Source organism: Takifugu rubripes, chromosome 7 (genome assembly GCF_901000725.2).
Source record: "Takifugu rubripes chromosome 7, fTakRub1.2, whole genome shotgun sequence".
Classification (NCBI taxonomy): Eukaryota; Metazoa; Chordata; class Actinopteri; order Tetraodontiformes; family Tetraodontidae; genus Takifugu; species Takifugu rubripes.
In genome coordinates, this window is record NC_042291.1 from 16,489,454 (window position 1) to 16,506,145 (window position 16,692).

The 16,692-nt window shown below is 51.2% G+C and overlaps 2 protein-coding genes across 3 annotated transcripts; one reads left to right on the forward strand and one right to left on the reverse strand.

Annotated features, from left to right (window-relative positions):
* Nucleotides 1–42: 42 nt before the first annotated feature.
* znf526 (zinc finger protein 526) lies at nt 43–4,610 on the reverse strand. 2 transcript variants are annotated; one of them, XM_011605959.2, is made up of 8 exons: nt 4,403–4,610; nt 3,643–3,989; nt 3,384–3,553; nt 3,181–3,276; nt 2,297–3,084; nt 2,045–2,180; nt 381–1,976; nt 43–296 (listed from the first exon to the last, which is right to left on the reverse strand). In XM_011605959.2, the coding sequence occupies exons 2-8, from the start codon at nt 3,926–3,928 to the stop codon at nt 138–140; spliced, it is 3,231 nt and encodes a 1,076-aa protein (XP_011604261.2). In that variant the 5' UTR covers nt 3,929–3,989; nt 4,403–4,610; the 3' UTR covers nt 43–137. The 2 variants fall into 2 exon arrangements, with proteins under 2 accessions (XP_011604261.2, XP_029694481.1); XM_029838621.1 differs by lacking the exon at nt 4,403–4,610 and adding an exon at nt 4,082–4,372.
* Nucleotides 4,611–4,925: 315 nt separating this feature from the next.
* gsk3ab (glycogen synthase kinase 3 alpha b) lies at nt 4,926–15,113 on the forward strand. Its single transcript, XM_003966347.3, has 11 exons — nt 4,926–5,077; nt 5,181–5,366; nt 8,728–8,915; nt 9,073–9,156; nt 9,422–9,532; nt 10,644–10,774; nt 10,852–11,056; nt 11,220–11,315; nt 11,829–12,015; nt 12,130–12,207; nt 12,327–15,113. The coding sequence occupies exons 2-11, from the start codon at nt 5,192–5,194 to the stop codon at nt 12,392–12,394; spliced, it is 1,323 nt and encodes a 440-aa protein (XP_003966396.1). The 5' UTR covers nt 4,926–5,077; nt 5,181–5,191; the 3' UTR covers nt 12,395–15,113.
* The last annotated feature ends 1,579 nt before the right edge of the window (nt 15,114–16,692 follow it).

The window sequence follows — 16,692 nt, forward strand, 5'->3', positions numbered from 1 at the left end:
GGTTTTGTAAGAATGGACACAGAAGGTGTGTGCGACTTAAGTCTGTCTTGCAAAAACATTTATTGGTTTCACCTATTTACAATTTTTAAATGACGTGAGGGAAAAAAAGGAGAAACGATGGCCCGGACCCGAGCTCCTCAGGGCAGGTGCAGCCCGTCCAACACGTGGCTGTTCTCCAAAGCCTTCTGATAGATCTCCAGAGCCTGCTCCAGAGGCAACTCCTCTCCCTCGCTGGTCGAGATGATGGCGATGGCCTCGCCAAACTCGTTACACATGATGGTCGGCGTCCCCTGGGCCTGCGATGAGGAGGGAACACCATCATCTCAGGTTTAACCAGCTCAGAATGAGGAGTTATGAGAGGGTAGAAGATGTTCTCTGACCTGCTGCAGATCTGAAGCTTGGAGCTGTTGGATCTGGATCAGCTGGGTCTGGCCGTTGGCCAGTTCCACCGCCGAAGCGTCCACCGCGGCGCCGGTCACCGTTGCGGCTTGAGCGGCGGCTTCATCCAGCTTCTGCTGCCTGGCGTGGATCTTTTTATGGTTCCTCAGGTTGGAGAAGGTCCGGAAGGCCTTGCCGCACTGCGGACAGGCGTGCGGCCGCTCGCCGGTGTGCGTTCGCCGGTGTTCGGCCAGATGCATGCTCTGGATGAAACCCTTCCCGCACACTTCGCAGCAGAAAGGCCGCTCGCCCGAGTGGGTGCGCAGGTGTTCGCGCAGGTGGGTGTTTTGTCGGAAGCGCTTGCCGCACACCTGGCAAGGGAAGGGGCGCTCGCCGGTGTGGACGCGCTGGTGCAGAGCAACGCCAGAGGACGACACAAACTGTTTGCCACAGACGGGACACTGATGGGCTTTGGGCCGCTTCGCCGAGGCGCGCCGCGGCCGCCCGGGGCCGGCGGCGCAGCGACTCAGTCTGTGGAGGCGCAGGTTGGCAGGAGAATTGAGCTTCTTCCCACAGTTGCTGCATTCTTGACTTCCTCGTAAACTAGCGAGCGAGTGCCCGGATTCTGAAGCTTCCGGGTTCAGACCTTCGCCCGGCTCTAATTTGCTTTCCAATTCCTCCCCGGCTTCTCTCCCGGCACCTGCCTGCACCAGGGTGGAATGCTGCTCCAGGCCGTGGCGGTCTCGCTGCGTCCTGGTCAAAAACCCGGCCTCGCAGTGGTGGCAGGGGAAGGGGGGCGGAGCCCCAGGGTGCTTAACGTAGCGATGCGCCGCTAACTTACTGGCCCAGCGGAAGGTGGCGGGGCAGTCGGGGCAGCACAGGGCTTGGGACTTGGAGTGCAGCAGCGTGTGCTGGCGCAGGTTGGAGGCCTGGGAGAAGCAGCGGTGGCAGACGTCGCAGCGGTACGGTCTGACGCCCGAGTGGATCAGATTGTGCCGCATCAGATTGGCCAAAGACGAGAACGTTTTGCCGCAGTCCGAACACTGGAAGGGGCGCTCGCCCGTGTGCGTGCGGATGTGGTTGCGCACGTGGATGCGTTTCTTGAAGGACTTGCCACAGAGGCCACACATGAACTTGCGCTCGGGCCCGTGTGACTTCTGCCGATGGTGAAGGAGCTGCAGCTGCGTGACGAAGGCCTTCCTGCACAAACTACAGGAAACAGACCCCGGATCAGCAGCTGAAGACGCTCCCGCCGGATCCGTCGGCTGGGTCGGGCCCCCTGCCCCGGCGTGGTCGAGGGGGGCGGGGCTTCCAGCTGAACCGGGCTCGGCCGCGTCCTCCACCTCCTCAGGGCGACTGGTGTCGCCGTCCAGCGGGACAACTGCTGCTTCGTTACCCTTTCCGGGCTTTTCCTCCTCCTCTGCGTGTACTTTGTTGGGGGGGCTCTGCGCCGAGTCTTCTCCCATCTTCTCCATCTCCTCCTCGGTGAGGGGGGCCCACAGGTTGTTCTGCTGGTCACTGATGATGGCGGCCTTCTTCTCTCTGGCTCTTTGGAGGATGGTGAGGGCGGAGAGAGAGGCTCGTTTTGGAGCAGAGACCTGAAGGAGAAAAGAAACACGTCAAACTGAAATATCTCCCCACCGGGTTAAAGCCGTCTGTCTGTTACCATGGAGACGGGCGTGGGCGTGCCGACCGAGTCGCGGTTGAGATGGCTTCTGCGATGGTAGAGGTACTTGGTCATGTTGGTGAAGGTTTTGTTGCAGAACCGACACTTGTGAAACGGGTCAACGGTGTGAGTCTTCCTGCAGGAGGACAGAGACGAGCATTAAGCCACGACCACGACCTCGCCGCCACGGCCTCGCCGCCACGGCCTCGCCGCCACGGCCTCGCCGCTGGCGTGCGTTTTGTCTTGCCTCACCTGTGCATGATAAGAGTCATCTCAGTGGTGAAGCCACTGCCACAGTCCACACACAGGTACCTGGCCACACCTGAGTGTGTGCGCATGTGGGTCTGCAGCGATGTGGCCTTCTTGAACATTTTCCCACAGTCCGGACACTCGTACGTGCCCTGCTCGTGCACGCGCGTGTGAGCAGCCAGGCGGTTGATGGAGGTGAAGGTGCGATGGCAGAGGTCGCACTGATGCGACTTGGCACAGAACGCGACCTTCTTCTCCGCCACTTTGATTCGGATGCTCTCCATCCCGTCCGCAGTCTCGTCCCTCCCTCGCGCCTCTTCAAAGCCGCTCATGACGCCCGACTCTCCGCTTTCTTTGTCCTGACCCAGGAAGTGCTCCCCCTGATGCTGCAGGTAGTCTTCCGGGGTTTGGAACAGAAGGGAACACTCGGAGCACTCGTAAGGGTGGATGACCACCAGGTCTGCTGGCTGCTGGAGCTGCTGCTGGCCAGCATCTTGGATGCTTGGGACCAACCTCAGCTCTAATTTCTGAACACCATTCTCCAGGACCCCCAGGTGTGCTTTGGAGCCCTGGCCCACAGAGGGAAGTATGGAATTTAGCCTGGAGCGGTGCTGAGTGGAAGTGCCAGAATTGTCTGCAAGAGCTTGTGCTGTAAGAATCTGAAGGTGCATGGTGGCGGAGCCGGGGGCGGGGATCACCGGGGGCAGCAGGGACGACCGCGGCAGCCCAGCAGCCTTGGAAGGTGACTGGTACTTCCTCTGAAGCTGCTGCTGCTTCTGTTGGGAAAGTACCTGAAGCGCACCAGCACAAATACAGAGAAAGGGAATATGCCCGTGAGGTCGTGGAGGTTTCTTCCTTTGGTGTAAGGTGCTAAAGCTCCAAAATACCTGCGCCAATATCTCTCCTGCCTGCTGCTCACTCAACACGTAGTTGTGGGCGTTGTTCAGGGGAGTGATGGTGCCATCCGCTTGCAGAACATACTCCTGTTGCGCCAGAGAAAACCACGTTACTACCTGTTCACATCCAGGTGCCGCACCACTGGCTACATCTTGTGCTAACAGCTTACAGACGCAGCTAGCTGCATCCTCACCATGGTCTCTGCAGTACTGTGGGTGCTGCTCCGGCTGTGGCTGCGTCTGTGCTCAAACCAGGTTTCCGCTGAGTCAAATAGAGCCAGACAATCAAGGCATTGATACTGGGCCGACTCCAACACTGGCGTTACCGGTCCGGCCTCCTGCTCCTCCAACACCTCGCACAGCTCTGAAGACCGTGCAACTTGGGGTTACTCATGTGTCAAAGACCTGACGCGTCACCCGAGCTCAGAGGACACAGAGGGCGACGTCTCTCACCTTGCTGCTCCACCTCCATTCCAGCGTCTCGCATGTGCATCTCTTGGTGCTGCAGCAGCTCTTCTGGGTTCACCAGGAGGCTGCCACACTCCAGACACTGGTAGTGCTGCGACTGCTCGAACTCTGGGACGCCCTGGACAGTCACGGCCTCTACGTCTCCATCTTGGCCGGTGTGGATCTGCTGGTGGATCAGCACGTCCTCCAAGGTGCTGAACAGCTGGTGACACTCGCTGCACATGAACTGGTGCTCCACGTAGACTCCCTCTGCCTCCTGCTGCTCAGCCATCGTCCCCGCTGGGTCAGGGGGTCTGCGATCAGAGAACGGTCCACTTGACTGTGGTGACCAGCTGTGGAACGAGCAGAAGCACATCTGGGATGAGCGGTGACAACATGTATACGAGTGCATGGACCAACAGTAGCAACCGTTCAGAAACCTTACATGCTGATTAATTCCAGTACACTGAAACGTGGTAAAAGACATTTGGCACTTTTCTGTTTTTGGACAAATGATGGCCGTTTGTCAACTACAAAACAGCTCGGCTCTCATTTTCCTCCCCAACATGATCCCTATTTTGGTTTACAGCGTGTGATTCCTTGTGGAGAGCTGTTGGAGGCGCTCCCCTCGGTAATGTGGACATGTTTCTCGGCACCGCCGTTTCCTGATCGCCTCTCCCCGGTGAGTCGGCGGTCCGTCAGGCGGCGCTAGCCACTTTTACCCGCAGCTCTCCGGCTCCGGCAGCGGGCCCTTCTTTTTCCTTACCTCTCAGCTACTCTCGTTGGACATTTCCTCGTGTAGTCGTCACACTTGCTTTGCACAGACGCGTGTCGCTTTTGAAGCCGCCGGCAGCAAATGTATCACTTCAAAAACAGAATAAAATGTGCGCCTGCGAAATTACATTTGAAAGCGCGAATTAAAGCGTTTGCCCGCCGATCGCGTCCATTCTTGTGCTCGCAGGCCCCGCCCAATGCGGTAGCCTGAACACTTGAGGCTCTGTGATTGGACAGCCTGGGTGTCACACATGGAGCGAGGCTTGCTGGGAATTGTAGTTTTGATATATTGATTTTTTCTTGTTATTTTCGCTGTTAGTGCAATCATTTCATCAATTTTTTTTTTACACTGGCTTCTTTATCAGATCACTTCCCTCTAGGGCCGTTCAACATTGGGAATACATGGGCCGTCGAAAAACTAAGAAAATAAACCTTTCTTCCCTATCTGATGTGGGAACGGTGTAAAACAATTGTGATCCACTACAAGTCTTCCGCCCATTGCGCCACCGTTTGTTTACGTCAGTGACGCAGCAGCGAGTGCGCAAGAACTCATTTTCCCAGAATCCCTCTGCGAGCCGACGTCGTTGAGCGTCAACTCCCCAGTCCCCCCACCATCGCTGTTCTCCGGAGGAAGAAAGGGGGAGACGGGCTACCGATACAGAACGCTGTAAGTGGATTTCTTCTACTAATAAAAAAGACACGCTTATTCATATGTGTTAGCCCCGCTCCGACCTGGTTGTGATTAACGTTTAACCATTTCCCCGGTTTAGTTCACACAAATATGAGCGGCAGCGGGCGGCCCAGGACTAGCTCATTCGCTGAGCCTCCCGGAGCTCCCGGATCCGCTGCAGCCGGTGCCGGATCAGCAGTAGCTGGCGGAAGCTCGACAGGAAAGACCGGGGCTTCGCAAGCCAGTGGAAGCAGCTCGACGAGCTTTGGAAATCTGAAACTGCCCAGTAAGGTTCCTAAATATTTCTGTAAAGGGTCGCAAGCGAGAGCCCATTGCAGAGCCTCGGGTTTTAGCTTCGGTTGTGGCGGACAGGTATATTAATAATGGTGGTAAATGTCGCTGAGCTAACCTCGCCTAGCAGGCTCTTAGCTGGTTAGCTACCCTGGGTTAGGTGTCCTGCTAATGCTAGCTGTTTTTCCCTTTAGGAATCACTGTGATCACAGGCTTTGACCACGTAGCTAACGTTATCTTTAGCATGTGATAGAAGCCTTGATCTTAACCGTTTGTATTTCCACGGTAGGTAAGGATTTGTCATTGTAGGGCAACATTACCTAATCATTACTTTTGCATTGTAACCCAAGAACAGACTTGGTGTCAGCCTACACTCCAAAATATTCGTCATTAATATCTAATGTGCAGGCTAGTTAGCTCGCTCCTGTTAGTGGAAGTAGGTTCAAATGATCCAAAATTTAAGACCTTCTGAGGCCTTATTTTTACAGCTTTTTGCTCCTCTAACCTGGACGGAATGAGGCAACCTTGTGAAAATTGGTTCGGTTGGGCTTTCAAGGTCTGGCCTTGTAGCTGCACATTAACCACTCTTGGTGACTTATGAATGCATGAACACATTCGGGCATCATTTTGACTGGTCCCACCCTGCAGTACAAGTCAATTGAAAGACAACGTGCATAAGAACAGAAGCGTTTGGTGTGGTGGGATTAATTTAGTAGACGCACTGAACACATGTTCCGGGGAGCGTCAGAACCCACTTTTGGTCTGCTTGAACCCACATTTTGAACTTGAATTTAAGATCCGGTTGCACGAGCAGTTAAGCTGACAAAACCCTGTTGGTTTGAGTGGTGTCATGATGCTGAGAGGTCAAGGGGTCATGTAGGCAGCAGTTTACTGAGTTTACAGTTGTCAGTAGACCAGAGTGACATGTCAGTTTAACCCTTATAAAACTGTTCATTATGAAAAGGCCCACTTCTTGGATCTCAAGCAGGTAAGTGGAATGATAAAAATGCACCGGTCACTAATGGTCACTATCGCTCCTACATTGTCGTTAAACTCGTTGTCTGCAGCACCTGCGTTGGCATCTCAGATGGGGTTAAAACGATAACCTGTAACTAGTGACCCGAGAGGACTGCGGGTCACGACCCCTTTCACCGAAAGGCTGCGGATGCGTTTCTGCAGCAGGAAGCTCGGGCGTGTTTGTGATCAGCTGGTGATAATAAATAAGGCAGATGAAATGTTGAAGCACGTCATCGTGCATCATCGTGCATCTTCTGTCTGTCTCTCCCTCGGGGGTGGGAGGCCGCAGCCGTCCTGACAAACAGAATTCTCCCCACGTTTAAAAAAACAACAACTTTAAGATCAGTTTATTTGAAATATATTTTTCCTCAGTTGTCACAAGAGGCACCACAGTCCGGCGTTTGTTCGTGAAAAGCTTCCAGACGTTTGTGCCCTTTGGGTTTCGAGCGCCTCCGCTGCTACATTCGGCCCGTTTCTAGACCCGGCTCACTTTCTGCTGGTTCCGTGCGCCGCTCTGCCAGACACGTCCATATTCTGCTGTAAAGGTCCCAGTTTCCACTTCCTCTGGAACATCAGCCCTCACATCTGCCTTCTTGGAGGCCATCGCCCATCAACCCATTCCCAGTTGTTTAAGCTGCGTCGTGCGGAACGTGACGGGTCCTTAAACACAACGCTATAAGCTAACTGGCCTTTCCATTGGAGGAGAAGCAGGTAAAATGGCACCTGGACGGTGTTTTTTGTTTGATCGTTTAGGACAAAACGGCGTCTATCAAAGAAGAAACATGTGGGATCTGTGTGTAGTAAAGTGAGCGTCCATGTTCTCTAATCCGCTAATATCAGAACCATCACGCGCCACAACCTGTGATCTAGAATTCGCCACCGTTTGTCGTCCGGGTCAGAAATGTTCATCTATTTTCGCCACCAACTTCCTTCTGTTTAATTACCTTGGTCATTTTATTTCTGTAAAACACAATTTGCTGGTCGGCAAAGCCTCAGGCTCCCTGCTGAGAGGCGTAGGAGTGTCTCCTCACTCGTACTCGTCACGGCCGTGTTGACGTGTCGCAGCCCAAAGCTGCTCGATGACATAAGACGCTATATAAATAAAGATTGATTGATTGATCTGGGCACAGGCTTTATTTTTGCACTTATTATTCAAAGTGATTGAGACACAGCTGCTTCGTATTTGCTGCTCGTCCCTCTGACGTGGATTATGTGGATGCTAATATGAAACAAGAGCTCCTTTCATGCTGCGCTGGGATGCTCAGAATGTGGCAGAACCACACAATGGTGGAGCTCCAAAGCTCTATGTTCCTGCTGAGCTGGGGGCAGATCTCTGTCCATCACGTGGGCTCTTTACCGCCTGAAATTCCCCCCCCCCGACATGAACAGTTATGGGACTCTCTGAACTTGAGGAGGTCCCGTCGAGGCAGCGGCCCGAGCAAACGCAGGAAATGGCAGCGCTGCTTGTGGCGCTGCTGTCTGCTCGCCTGCATCACAGGCTCCGACAGGCCTTTTGGCTGCGGGACCCGTCCTTTTTCTTCCTCGCCTCCCGGCCTCGTTGCTCCTGGTTCCAATTTGTCAAATCAGTCTCAACACGTGCACAAGCTGCACCCAGCTGCACCCTAACGGTGCGTGGACGTCAGTCGCTGTCTGGATCATCTCGCTTTGGCTGATTCCCACAAGGTCAAGAATCGACCTCAGAAATGATGCTGAGAGCTTCAGCCTGCAGTCAGTGTCTGACTCACCTCACCTGCTTTGTTCACCCACTTAAGATCTTTTATTATATTTCATTCCTCTGCCGGTGCCTCCATCAGCTGTCGTCACACCCACGTCTGCTCCACCCGTCCTCGGGTCACGTTGTCTTTGTCTGCTCTCATTAACATGTAGAGATCCAAAACGATCAAGAAACGTGCACAAGAGGAGCAACGCGAGACCAGCTGATCCACAAATGGAGGCTCGTGCTGTCGGATGTTGGCACTAGAACCAAACCCAGAATGGTGCTGATTGACATGGCACCACTTTAGTGGAGTTGGAAGCTTCCAACAAGGTCACAGTTGTGATGAGATATGAGTCTGCCAGCGGTGCTGCCGTAGGTGTGCCGTCAGGTCGTAATCCATCACTTATTAATCAGTTGCAGGTTAATAGTTGTGCATCCGTACTAAAAGTTATACTCTCTTCCTTTTCATGCTTCAGTGTTTGTGAATTTGCATGAAATCTCCGTGGCAGAGGGCTAAAAAAGTGCCGGTCTTGCATATTCCGACGTTCCCGGTGGGACGTCTGTGTTTACCAGTAAAATGGACCAGACTGACATTAGAAGTCTCTTCTTTTTTCTCTTTCAGGAGATAGTGGCAAAGTGACAACCGTGGTAGCGACACCGGGTCAAGGCCCCGATCGTCCACAGGAAGTGTCCTACACAGACATAAAGGTCATAGGAAATGGCTCCTTTGGAGTGGTTTACCAGGCTCGCCTCATCGACAGCCAAGAGATGGTCGCAATCAAGAAGGTCCTCCAGGACAAGAGGTTTAAGGTAGGAAGAAAGAGGGACTTCTCTTATAGCAGATGACTGAGGTGGTGTCTTTTGTGTGTTTTCTGTCTGGAAAAGGAGATTTTCTCCCTCGGTAACTGATGTCACGTGACCTGTAGTTGTTATTCTTGAGGTGGTTACGCTGTTGCCTTTATTTTAGAATCGGGAGCTGCAGATTATGAGGAAACTGGACCACTGCAACATCGTGAGGTTACGCTACTTCTTCTATTCCAGTGGAGAGAAGGTGAGCATGAACGGACTCGGCCTTTCCTGTACCGACAGCACAGTGCTGGGATGATGCACACAGCCTACACACCCTACTGTACTGTTGCACGGACACGTTTTAGAGGACTTGGCCTTCAGTGCAGCTCTGCCTCACCTCACATTTGCACCATTTTTCCCAATTCTGACAATTTCTGGTAAAAATACCACTTCTAAAGTCTTGGCTAAGGTTCTTCTCAGTGTTTTCTTTAGACGTGTAAATGGGTCGTCTCTTTTTTCCTCTCCAGAAAGATGAAGTGTATCTGAATCTGGTGCTGGACTTCGTCCCAGAAACAGTGTACCGGGTGGCTCGACACTTCAACAAGGCCAAGACCACCATCCCCATCATCTATGTTAAGGTGGGCAAACGCTCTGCATGGAGTCTTGAAGGAAGAGCAAACGCCTCGTGGGCCCAGTTTAGCTTTTGCTTCCGGGTTTTTCGTCGGTGCTGCTTCGTCTGGGCACGCCTCCCAGAAATTGTAGCTATGCAGAAAGTGTCTGGAGGACCAGGGGACCCGGGTGTCCTGTATCCCCACACAGACCCATTCAGGCCGACAGGTCGAGTCGTGTCACTGAATGTCGCCCCTCTTTTCTCGCTGCCATCCAAACCCGGGAAGCTGACGGTCCACTCCCAATGCCGCGTCCTCGACCGTTTAGGCTGACAGTTGCATCGCGAACCACCACACATGCACATTTCCCCGTGGTTCAAGAAGCCTCTGATCAGGCTCCCGTTTCAGGGGTTATTTATGGGTAATCAGGGGGGACGAGTGTGGCTGTAGCACTGGAAGCCTGCAGAGCGCCCTGTCTGTCACTCAGGTTTGGCTTTCATGTCTTTTTCTGGAGCATGTTGGGTAGAAAATCATTTATTTGACACTGAATCATGCATCTTTGTCTGCAAAGTTGATCTGGGATTCATTTTCATGTGCTAATAATACCAATAATCCTCAAATGTAATATCAATATCACATCGCCCGTTGATGTGTCGTGTGCATTGCATGTGCTTCTAGATTAGAGTTAAAGATCTCAACGCGGTCCTGGGGGATCGTGGGTGCCTCACACTTGGTGCGTGTGTGAGCCGGGTGCCTTTAGCGCGCGTGTTTACTGCTTCTGTCGCAGCAGAGGACACGTTAAAGCTGTCTCACGGCCCATTCCCCCCCCCAGCGTGCTGCTCCCCTGTGGCTTTGAGATGCTTTCTGATCTTCCTCTCTGTCATGCCTTCATCCTCCAGCGCCACTCTGATATCTCAGCATGGGAGACTTTCTTCCCCCTTTTCCATTTGCTGGCTCTCATCTTTCTGTCTCTTCCTCTTAATTGGATCTGGATCTTTTTGTTGTCATTGTTCAGTTGAATCTCCTGTAATATGTGTTCTCTGACGTGACATGACGATGGCGCCACTCAGAGGATCGATCATTAACCAGCACGTCTTCGTGGGTAACGAGCAGCGTGCTGATCCGCCCCGTCTCTCCCCAGGTGTACATGTACCAGCTGTTCCGCAGTCTTGCTTATATCCATTCCCAGGGTGTTTGTCACAGAGACATTAAGCCTCAGAACCTCTTGGTGGACCCAGAGACGGCCATTCTCAAACTCTGTGACTTCGGCAGGTAAATGAACCTTTCCTCATCTTTTTCTTGTGCTTCTATTCTTTCTGTCCCTTCCTCAATCATTTTCTTTTTTCTAGTGCAAAGCAGCTAGTTCGCGGGGAGCCAAATGTGTCCTATATCTGCTCGCGGTACTATCGTGCCCCAGAGCTCATCTTTGGTGCCACTGACTACACATCCAACATTGACATCTGGTCAGCCGGCTGTGTGCTGGCTGAGCTGCTGCTGGGCCAGCCCATTTTCCCCGGGGACAGCGGCGTGGACCAGCTAGTAGAGATCATCAAGGTAGAGTAGGAGAGCAGCAGAAGGTGGCCTGGAGCCAGCTGATACCAGGCTGCTGGACTACCAGAGAGGGATCTGGAATTTAAATCACCTGAAGAGTTCCTGCCAGCAAAGTTTGTTGGTTACTACAATGATGTGAGTTCTCTTCTTCCTTCTGGATTTTTAGGTTCTGGGGACACCGACAAGGGAGCAGATTCGGGAGATGAACCCCAACTACACAGAGTTTAAGTTCCCACAGATCAAAGCACACCCTTGGACAAAGGTGTGTTCACGTTGCACGTTTCAAGCTTTAACAACAAGCTGCTGTCATCAGATAAAAAGCTCTTCTGTGTTTAGATTTCAGGCTTTAATGTAGCGACATATCTGAATGGTGGGAAGCAGCAGCATCACTTCAGCTTTTTATTCTTTTTTTAAGTTAAATAATGACGCTACTGTTCACGACGTCACTGTTTTAAGTTTGGACAGCTGCTCCTAAAACTGCCCAAGCGCTCCCTCTTCGGTTCCTGTGTTGGGCACCACTGTCTGTCCTCACCAGAGGACTTTTTTGGTCTTTGCGTCCTCCAGAACCAGAACATTGCACGCTGAGCTGCTATAAGTTTGCAGTTGTTTCATTTCCTGTCTCCACCGGCGTTTCTGTTTTTGCCAAGGTCACACGGCGAGTTATAAAAGTTCCTCTTTGTGACGAAGCAGCGAACAAAGCTGCAACTGTTGCTCTTTTGAAAGTGCTGAAGGACTCGGAAGCTTTACTGTCCCTGTTGGCTCTCTGCCCTCTCAGGTGTTTAAGCCTCGCACCCCCCCGGAGGCCATCGCCCTCTGCTCCCGGCTGCTGGAATACACCCCCGTGACGAGGCTGTCTCCACTGGAGGCGTGCGCGCACGCTTTCTTTGAGGAGCTGCGCCAGCCCAACACCCGCCTGCCCAGCGGGCGGGAACTGCCACTCCTCTTCAACTTCAGCCCCGTCGGTCAGTTCAGTTGCTTCCCCAGTTCGTTCGGACTCTGATCAGAAGTAACGCGCTGATTGTCGGCTGATTGCCGGCGTCTGCGCTGACGTTGATTTGTCCCTTGTTGTGTTGCAGAGCTGTCTATCCAGCCTCAGTTGAACTCCACACTCATTCCTCCTCACGCGCGTGCGCAGACATCGCCTGCCTCTCATGGTTGGTAGCGCAGCATGGAATCCATGGTTACAGAGCTAATCCACACGAGATGGTTCTCAGTTGCTCGGTTGGTTGCTCTTCTCTGGTGTTGATGAGGGTTTCTGCTTCTTCCCCCACAGAGGGCAGTGTGTCAGACAGTTCCGCCCAGTCCAGCTCAGCACCTGGACCTATCAGCAACAGCGCCTGAGCACCCACCTCACTCATCCTTTTTTTTTTTTTTTTGTCCATTTTTGTCCTCCCCTCCCTCCCACTTCCTCCTGGCTCCAACCCTATAAAAACCAACCACAGACACTTAAACACTCAAAACACCCAAACTCCAACAATTCCAAAGGAAAACGACGTTTGTGGGCTTGAAGGACATTGTGTTGGCACCGCCTAGAACTACAGAGCCATTGGGTTGGAACATAGGATGTTTGGGAGATGAAATATGGGATGGAGAGCTTCTACATGTATTGTGGCTTGTCTGTATTATAGACTGCCTTTGGCTTTTACCCCATTTTATGTTGGTTTTATTTGCTATAGCTGATTTTTGTGTGGCCACAGCGCCGTTAAATGAGGCGTTGACTGATTTCTGGGGAGGCAGAAGTAAAAGAAAAGGCCTGACAATCACCTGCAGAAGGTAGAACATGGCTGCCTGGGAGGTGTGGGCAGTTCTGTCCGCTGGTGGGTGACAGTGTTCGCAACCTCCCCATTTATTCCCCGCCACATTTTGTTTGTTTTTAACTGTCATTTTAAACCGGCGGTTTTAAATTTTAATCATTTTAAAGCAGAGGTGGGCTCGACAGCCCTTCACGTAAAGCCCCTGTGAGGGAGCGTGCACATCTACAGTTTAAATATAAGCTCATGTTTTCTTTGGTTCGGGTGGAAACCAATCAATTAATGTTAAATCTCAAGTGAGCGTTGCACATTTCTGTACAGGGAAGAAAAGGGGGTCAGATGTGTGTAACGTCCAGCTGTTAACGCAGCTTCACAACCTTGTTTTCACACGTCGGAGGAGGAAAAACCAGCGGAGCTCCGTGTTTCAGTAAACGTGCACAAAATGAGCACGGCTGATGTTCACGCTGACAGATCTTTACAGTTCGATGCCGACTGTGTTTTAACGACGGCGGAGTCCTGTTAAATGGCGTTACGTCAGCTGGAATTCCGGAGAAAAGTTACTGACATTGAGATTCCAGCTGCTGCGTTTTCCTGCGAGACGTTGAATATGTGGACCTGCAGCACCACCTGAAGATGGCGCTGCGCCCCGGCGTGATCCGGGGCTGCGCTGGACGTGACGACCAGCGCAGCCCCGGATCACGCGATTTTAAAGCGCGGCTGGCGTCAAGTCTAAAAGTCTGCAGACGTTTAGTGGTTTTAATGTAAATGCATGTGAGTCGCTGTGGCTCCGTCTGTCTCGACGTTCTGCGTAGTTTTCCGTTGGTGAGGAGATCCGATTCCCACAGAACAGAAGCCTCAATATCTGGTGTCATAATTAATACTTGAACGGCTTTGCCACCTCATTAATTATGTCACTTTACGGTGTTAAGTTATATATCAGCTTGATTCTGTTGAAGAACTGCTGTCGGAGAGGTGAGGAGCGCTTCGCTCGTCGCCTCCAACGTTGACGTTTCAGCTGTTGCCATTAATGACTCTCAACTTCCTTTCGCTTGATCGGTAAGCGGGGGCTCGTCCGAACCTCCTTCGCCCCATTCCAAACAGCCCTCCGCTCCTGTCCTCACAGCCTCACGCCACCTGCAGCCCCCGCGCACGCCCCTCGACACTATATCACTGCCACTGATTTTAGTAATCCGACCAGAGATGATGCTTAAACCCAACAACATTTGGAGCCTCCCTTTCATTCCGTTTTCTTCTCACCCTTCTGCCTTCCGCTTCCCTTTATCCATTTCTTTTTTCACTGCTAAACTGTAAATATCATGTACCTTTTATTTTATTTTGTTATTCTGTTATTACATTGTTGCTCGTCATTTTTCTTCTTTAGAAGACCGGTGCAGCAGCAGCTGGTCTGTTTATCCTCAGTCAGTCTGTAAATACGATTTCAACTCAGTCCCTGATTCAGTAGGGAAAAGCAGAACAAATGTTTCATTTTGTTATCTCTCTCCCTCTCTGTCTCTCTGTGGTTCCCCCTTCCCACCACAAATGTCCTCATGGCTGTTTTATTTATTATGTGTTTTTTGTTATTTGGGGAGGGCAGTCTTTTTCCACTGGGATGGTAAAATTGTGGGATTTATTTTGAAATTTTAATTTTGCAATATCATAAGCAAAGTCATTTCACGTCTGAAAATACTGTACTGACAGGTGGGGGGGGGGGCGGGGGTGGGGGGGGGGGGGGGCGGGGGTGCTTTAAAATGGGTCGTGTATGTTTGCCAAACCATCACGTCGAACTCCAATTTTCCATGAACTTCGGTGTGACGGGAATGTTGTAGGCCTCGGATCAGCGGCGCTGTGGTGGAAGCAGTGACTGTGTGTGTGTGTGCGTGCGTGTGTGTGTGGGTGAAAGGGGAAATGTTTTCCATAGCTACGTATCATCTCCTGTGTCTGACCGTCTCCTGGCGTCTAGCGAGTGCAACAGGTCCGGCCTGCTCGGGCCGCGTCTGCTTGGCGCATACTCGAGGCGTTTCTTTGGGCACAGCTGCAGGGATCGTACGTGTGTTCTGTGATTCCGACTCTTTCCTAAACAAGGAGCTGAATAAATGTGCTATTTCAATGTTTTCCCCTCATCTTCTGACCTGTCACGTTCTTTCATTTGCTCCGACTCCCACTCTTCCCACCGCCACCTGACTAAAGTCACAGTTGGGAAGGGAACGCTTGGATAGAGGAGATGATAAAAGGGGAGGGATGGAGGGAGAGAGACAGTTTTTGTTTGTTGGTTTAAATAATTAAACTCATTAATAAAGTGATGAAACCGTTTTTGTCCATCTGTGATTGAATTTTAGCCTGATTGATTGAAATTCCCTCGAGCAGTGACGTTGGAACAGCGTGTTTGGTTACTTAGCAGTTTAGATCCCGATTAATTAGCAAACGGTGCCGTATCGTTAAGAGAGCTCGAAATAGACCTGAAATGTTCAATCCTCAGCTCACATTCTGTTTATCATCCTATTGGAACAGTGAAGATCGTTCATAAGAGGCCTGTTGGCATCTTCACTACTGCACAAAAAAAAAATCTTTCAAAAATGGAGGTGTTAATAGTTTATTCTTAACGATATGCAAAATGCAGCACCACCAAGGAACTCGAATCATTACAGGTGTGACCACCCTGCCTTCAAGGTGCCGTCTATTCTTCTCGGTACACTTCCACGCTGTTGTCGGCCTTGGCTGGTAGGGTGGAGAACTCGCCACAGATCTTGTGTGGACGACCAGGCCGTTGCCTGCGGACGCCATCATGATGCTCTACAGCCCTTTGCAAACAAACAACCGCCTCCTATGGCCAAAGTTGACTTCCGTCTAGAGCACCTGCGGCCATTTCTGCTCCCCAGTTCACATATTTGAATGCACAGATGAGTCAGGTCTAGTTTCCATGTCGCAGGCATGGCTGTCTGGCTACAACTCACGTCTCTGAGCTGCCTTCCAGTAAAGGCCTCTTCTAAAGAATTATTCTAGTCATGATTTTCAAATGAACGTTAAATTACAAACTTGCATATTAAGCGTGAGACACCATCAAGTCAGTCTTTCGAAGAAAAAAAACATTCTGGGAGAGATGACTTAAAGGTTATTAACCTTGTGTCCTAACAAAGAACAATGACAACAATCTGCACTGTTGTTATAGCAACTGCTTCTTTACAACCATCACCCAAAACGAGTTTGACCCTGACTGGTGAATTCATCATTGCTAATTGTGCTAAATGTGTGAACAGGGGTGGTGCTAGTCCTCATGCGCTCATCTTAAATTGGTGTTCAAGGATCCTCATCAAATCTGCAGGAGCAAGACTCAAAACATTTAAACATTTGTCTTCTCAACACGGGGGAACTTTCTTCTGCCTTCATTGGCATTCCTCTAACCTTTGCTGTCTGAAAAGTCATTAAAATTACAGGTTAATTTCACAGCTGCCCATCAGCACTGAGCCAATATTTTGCCTGTATGTGCTCCCTGGCTGCCAGCCCATCTGCTAATGATCAATGATTCAGCCTTTCCAGTGCTAGTGTTGTTATATGGCCAGACTTTGGTCGTTAGAACCTTAAAATGCCCTACTAAAGGCTGACTATGAGTCAAGAAATCAGGAAAATCCACTTCATAACAAATTTAGAGACAAGGAGTACAGCACATGAAATAGTACAAAGGTTGTGTTTACACCTTTTAAAAGGCCAGTAATTAAGGAAGTAAAGAGCAATATATGTTGTGGTGGCACTGAGTGTGATGTGTCTCTTTACGCCTGCAGCTCTGGTAGAAGGCTGCAGCCCTCCTCAAATGTGTCTCAATGATTTGGGATGTTTTTGGTTCAGGATCATGATGCAGATAAAGTGAACTTTTGTTGGTCTCAAATGAACCAC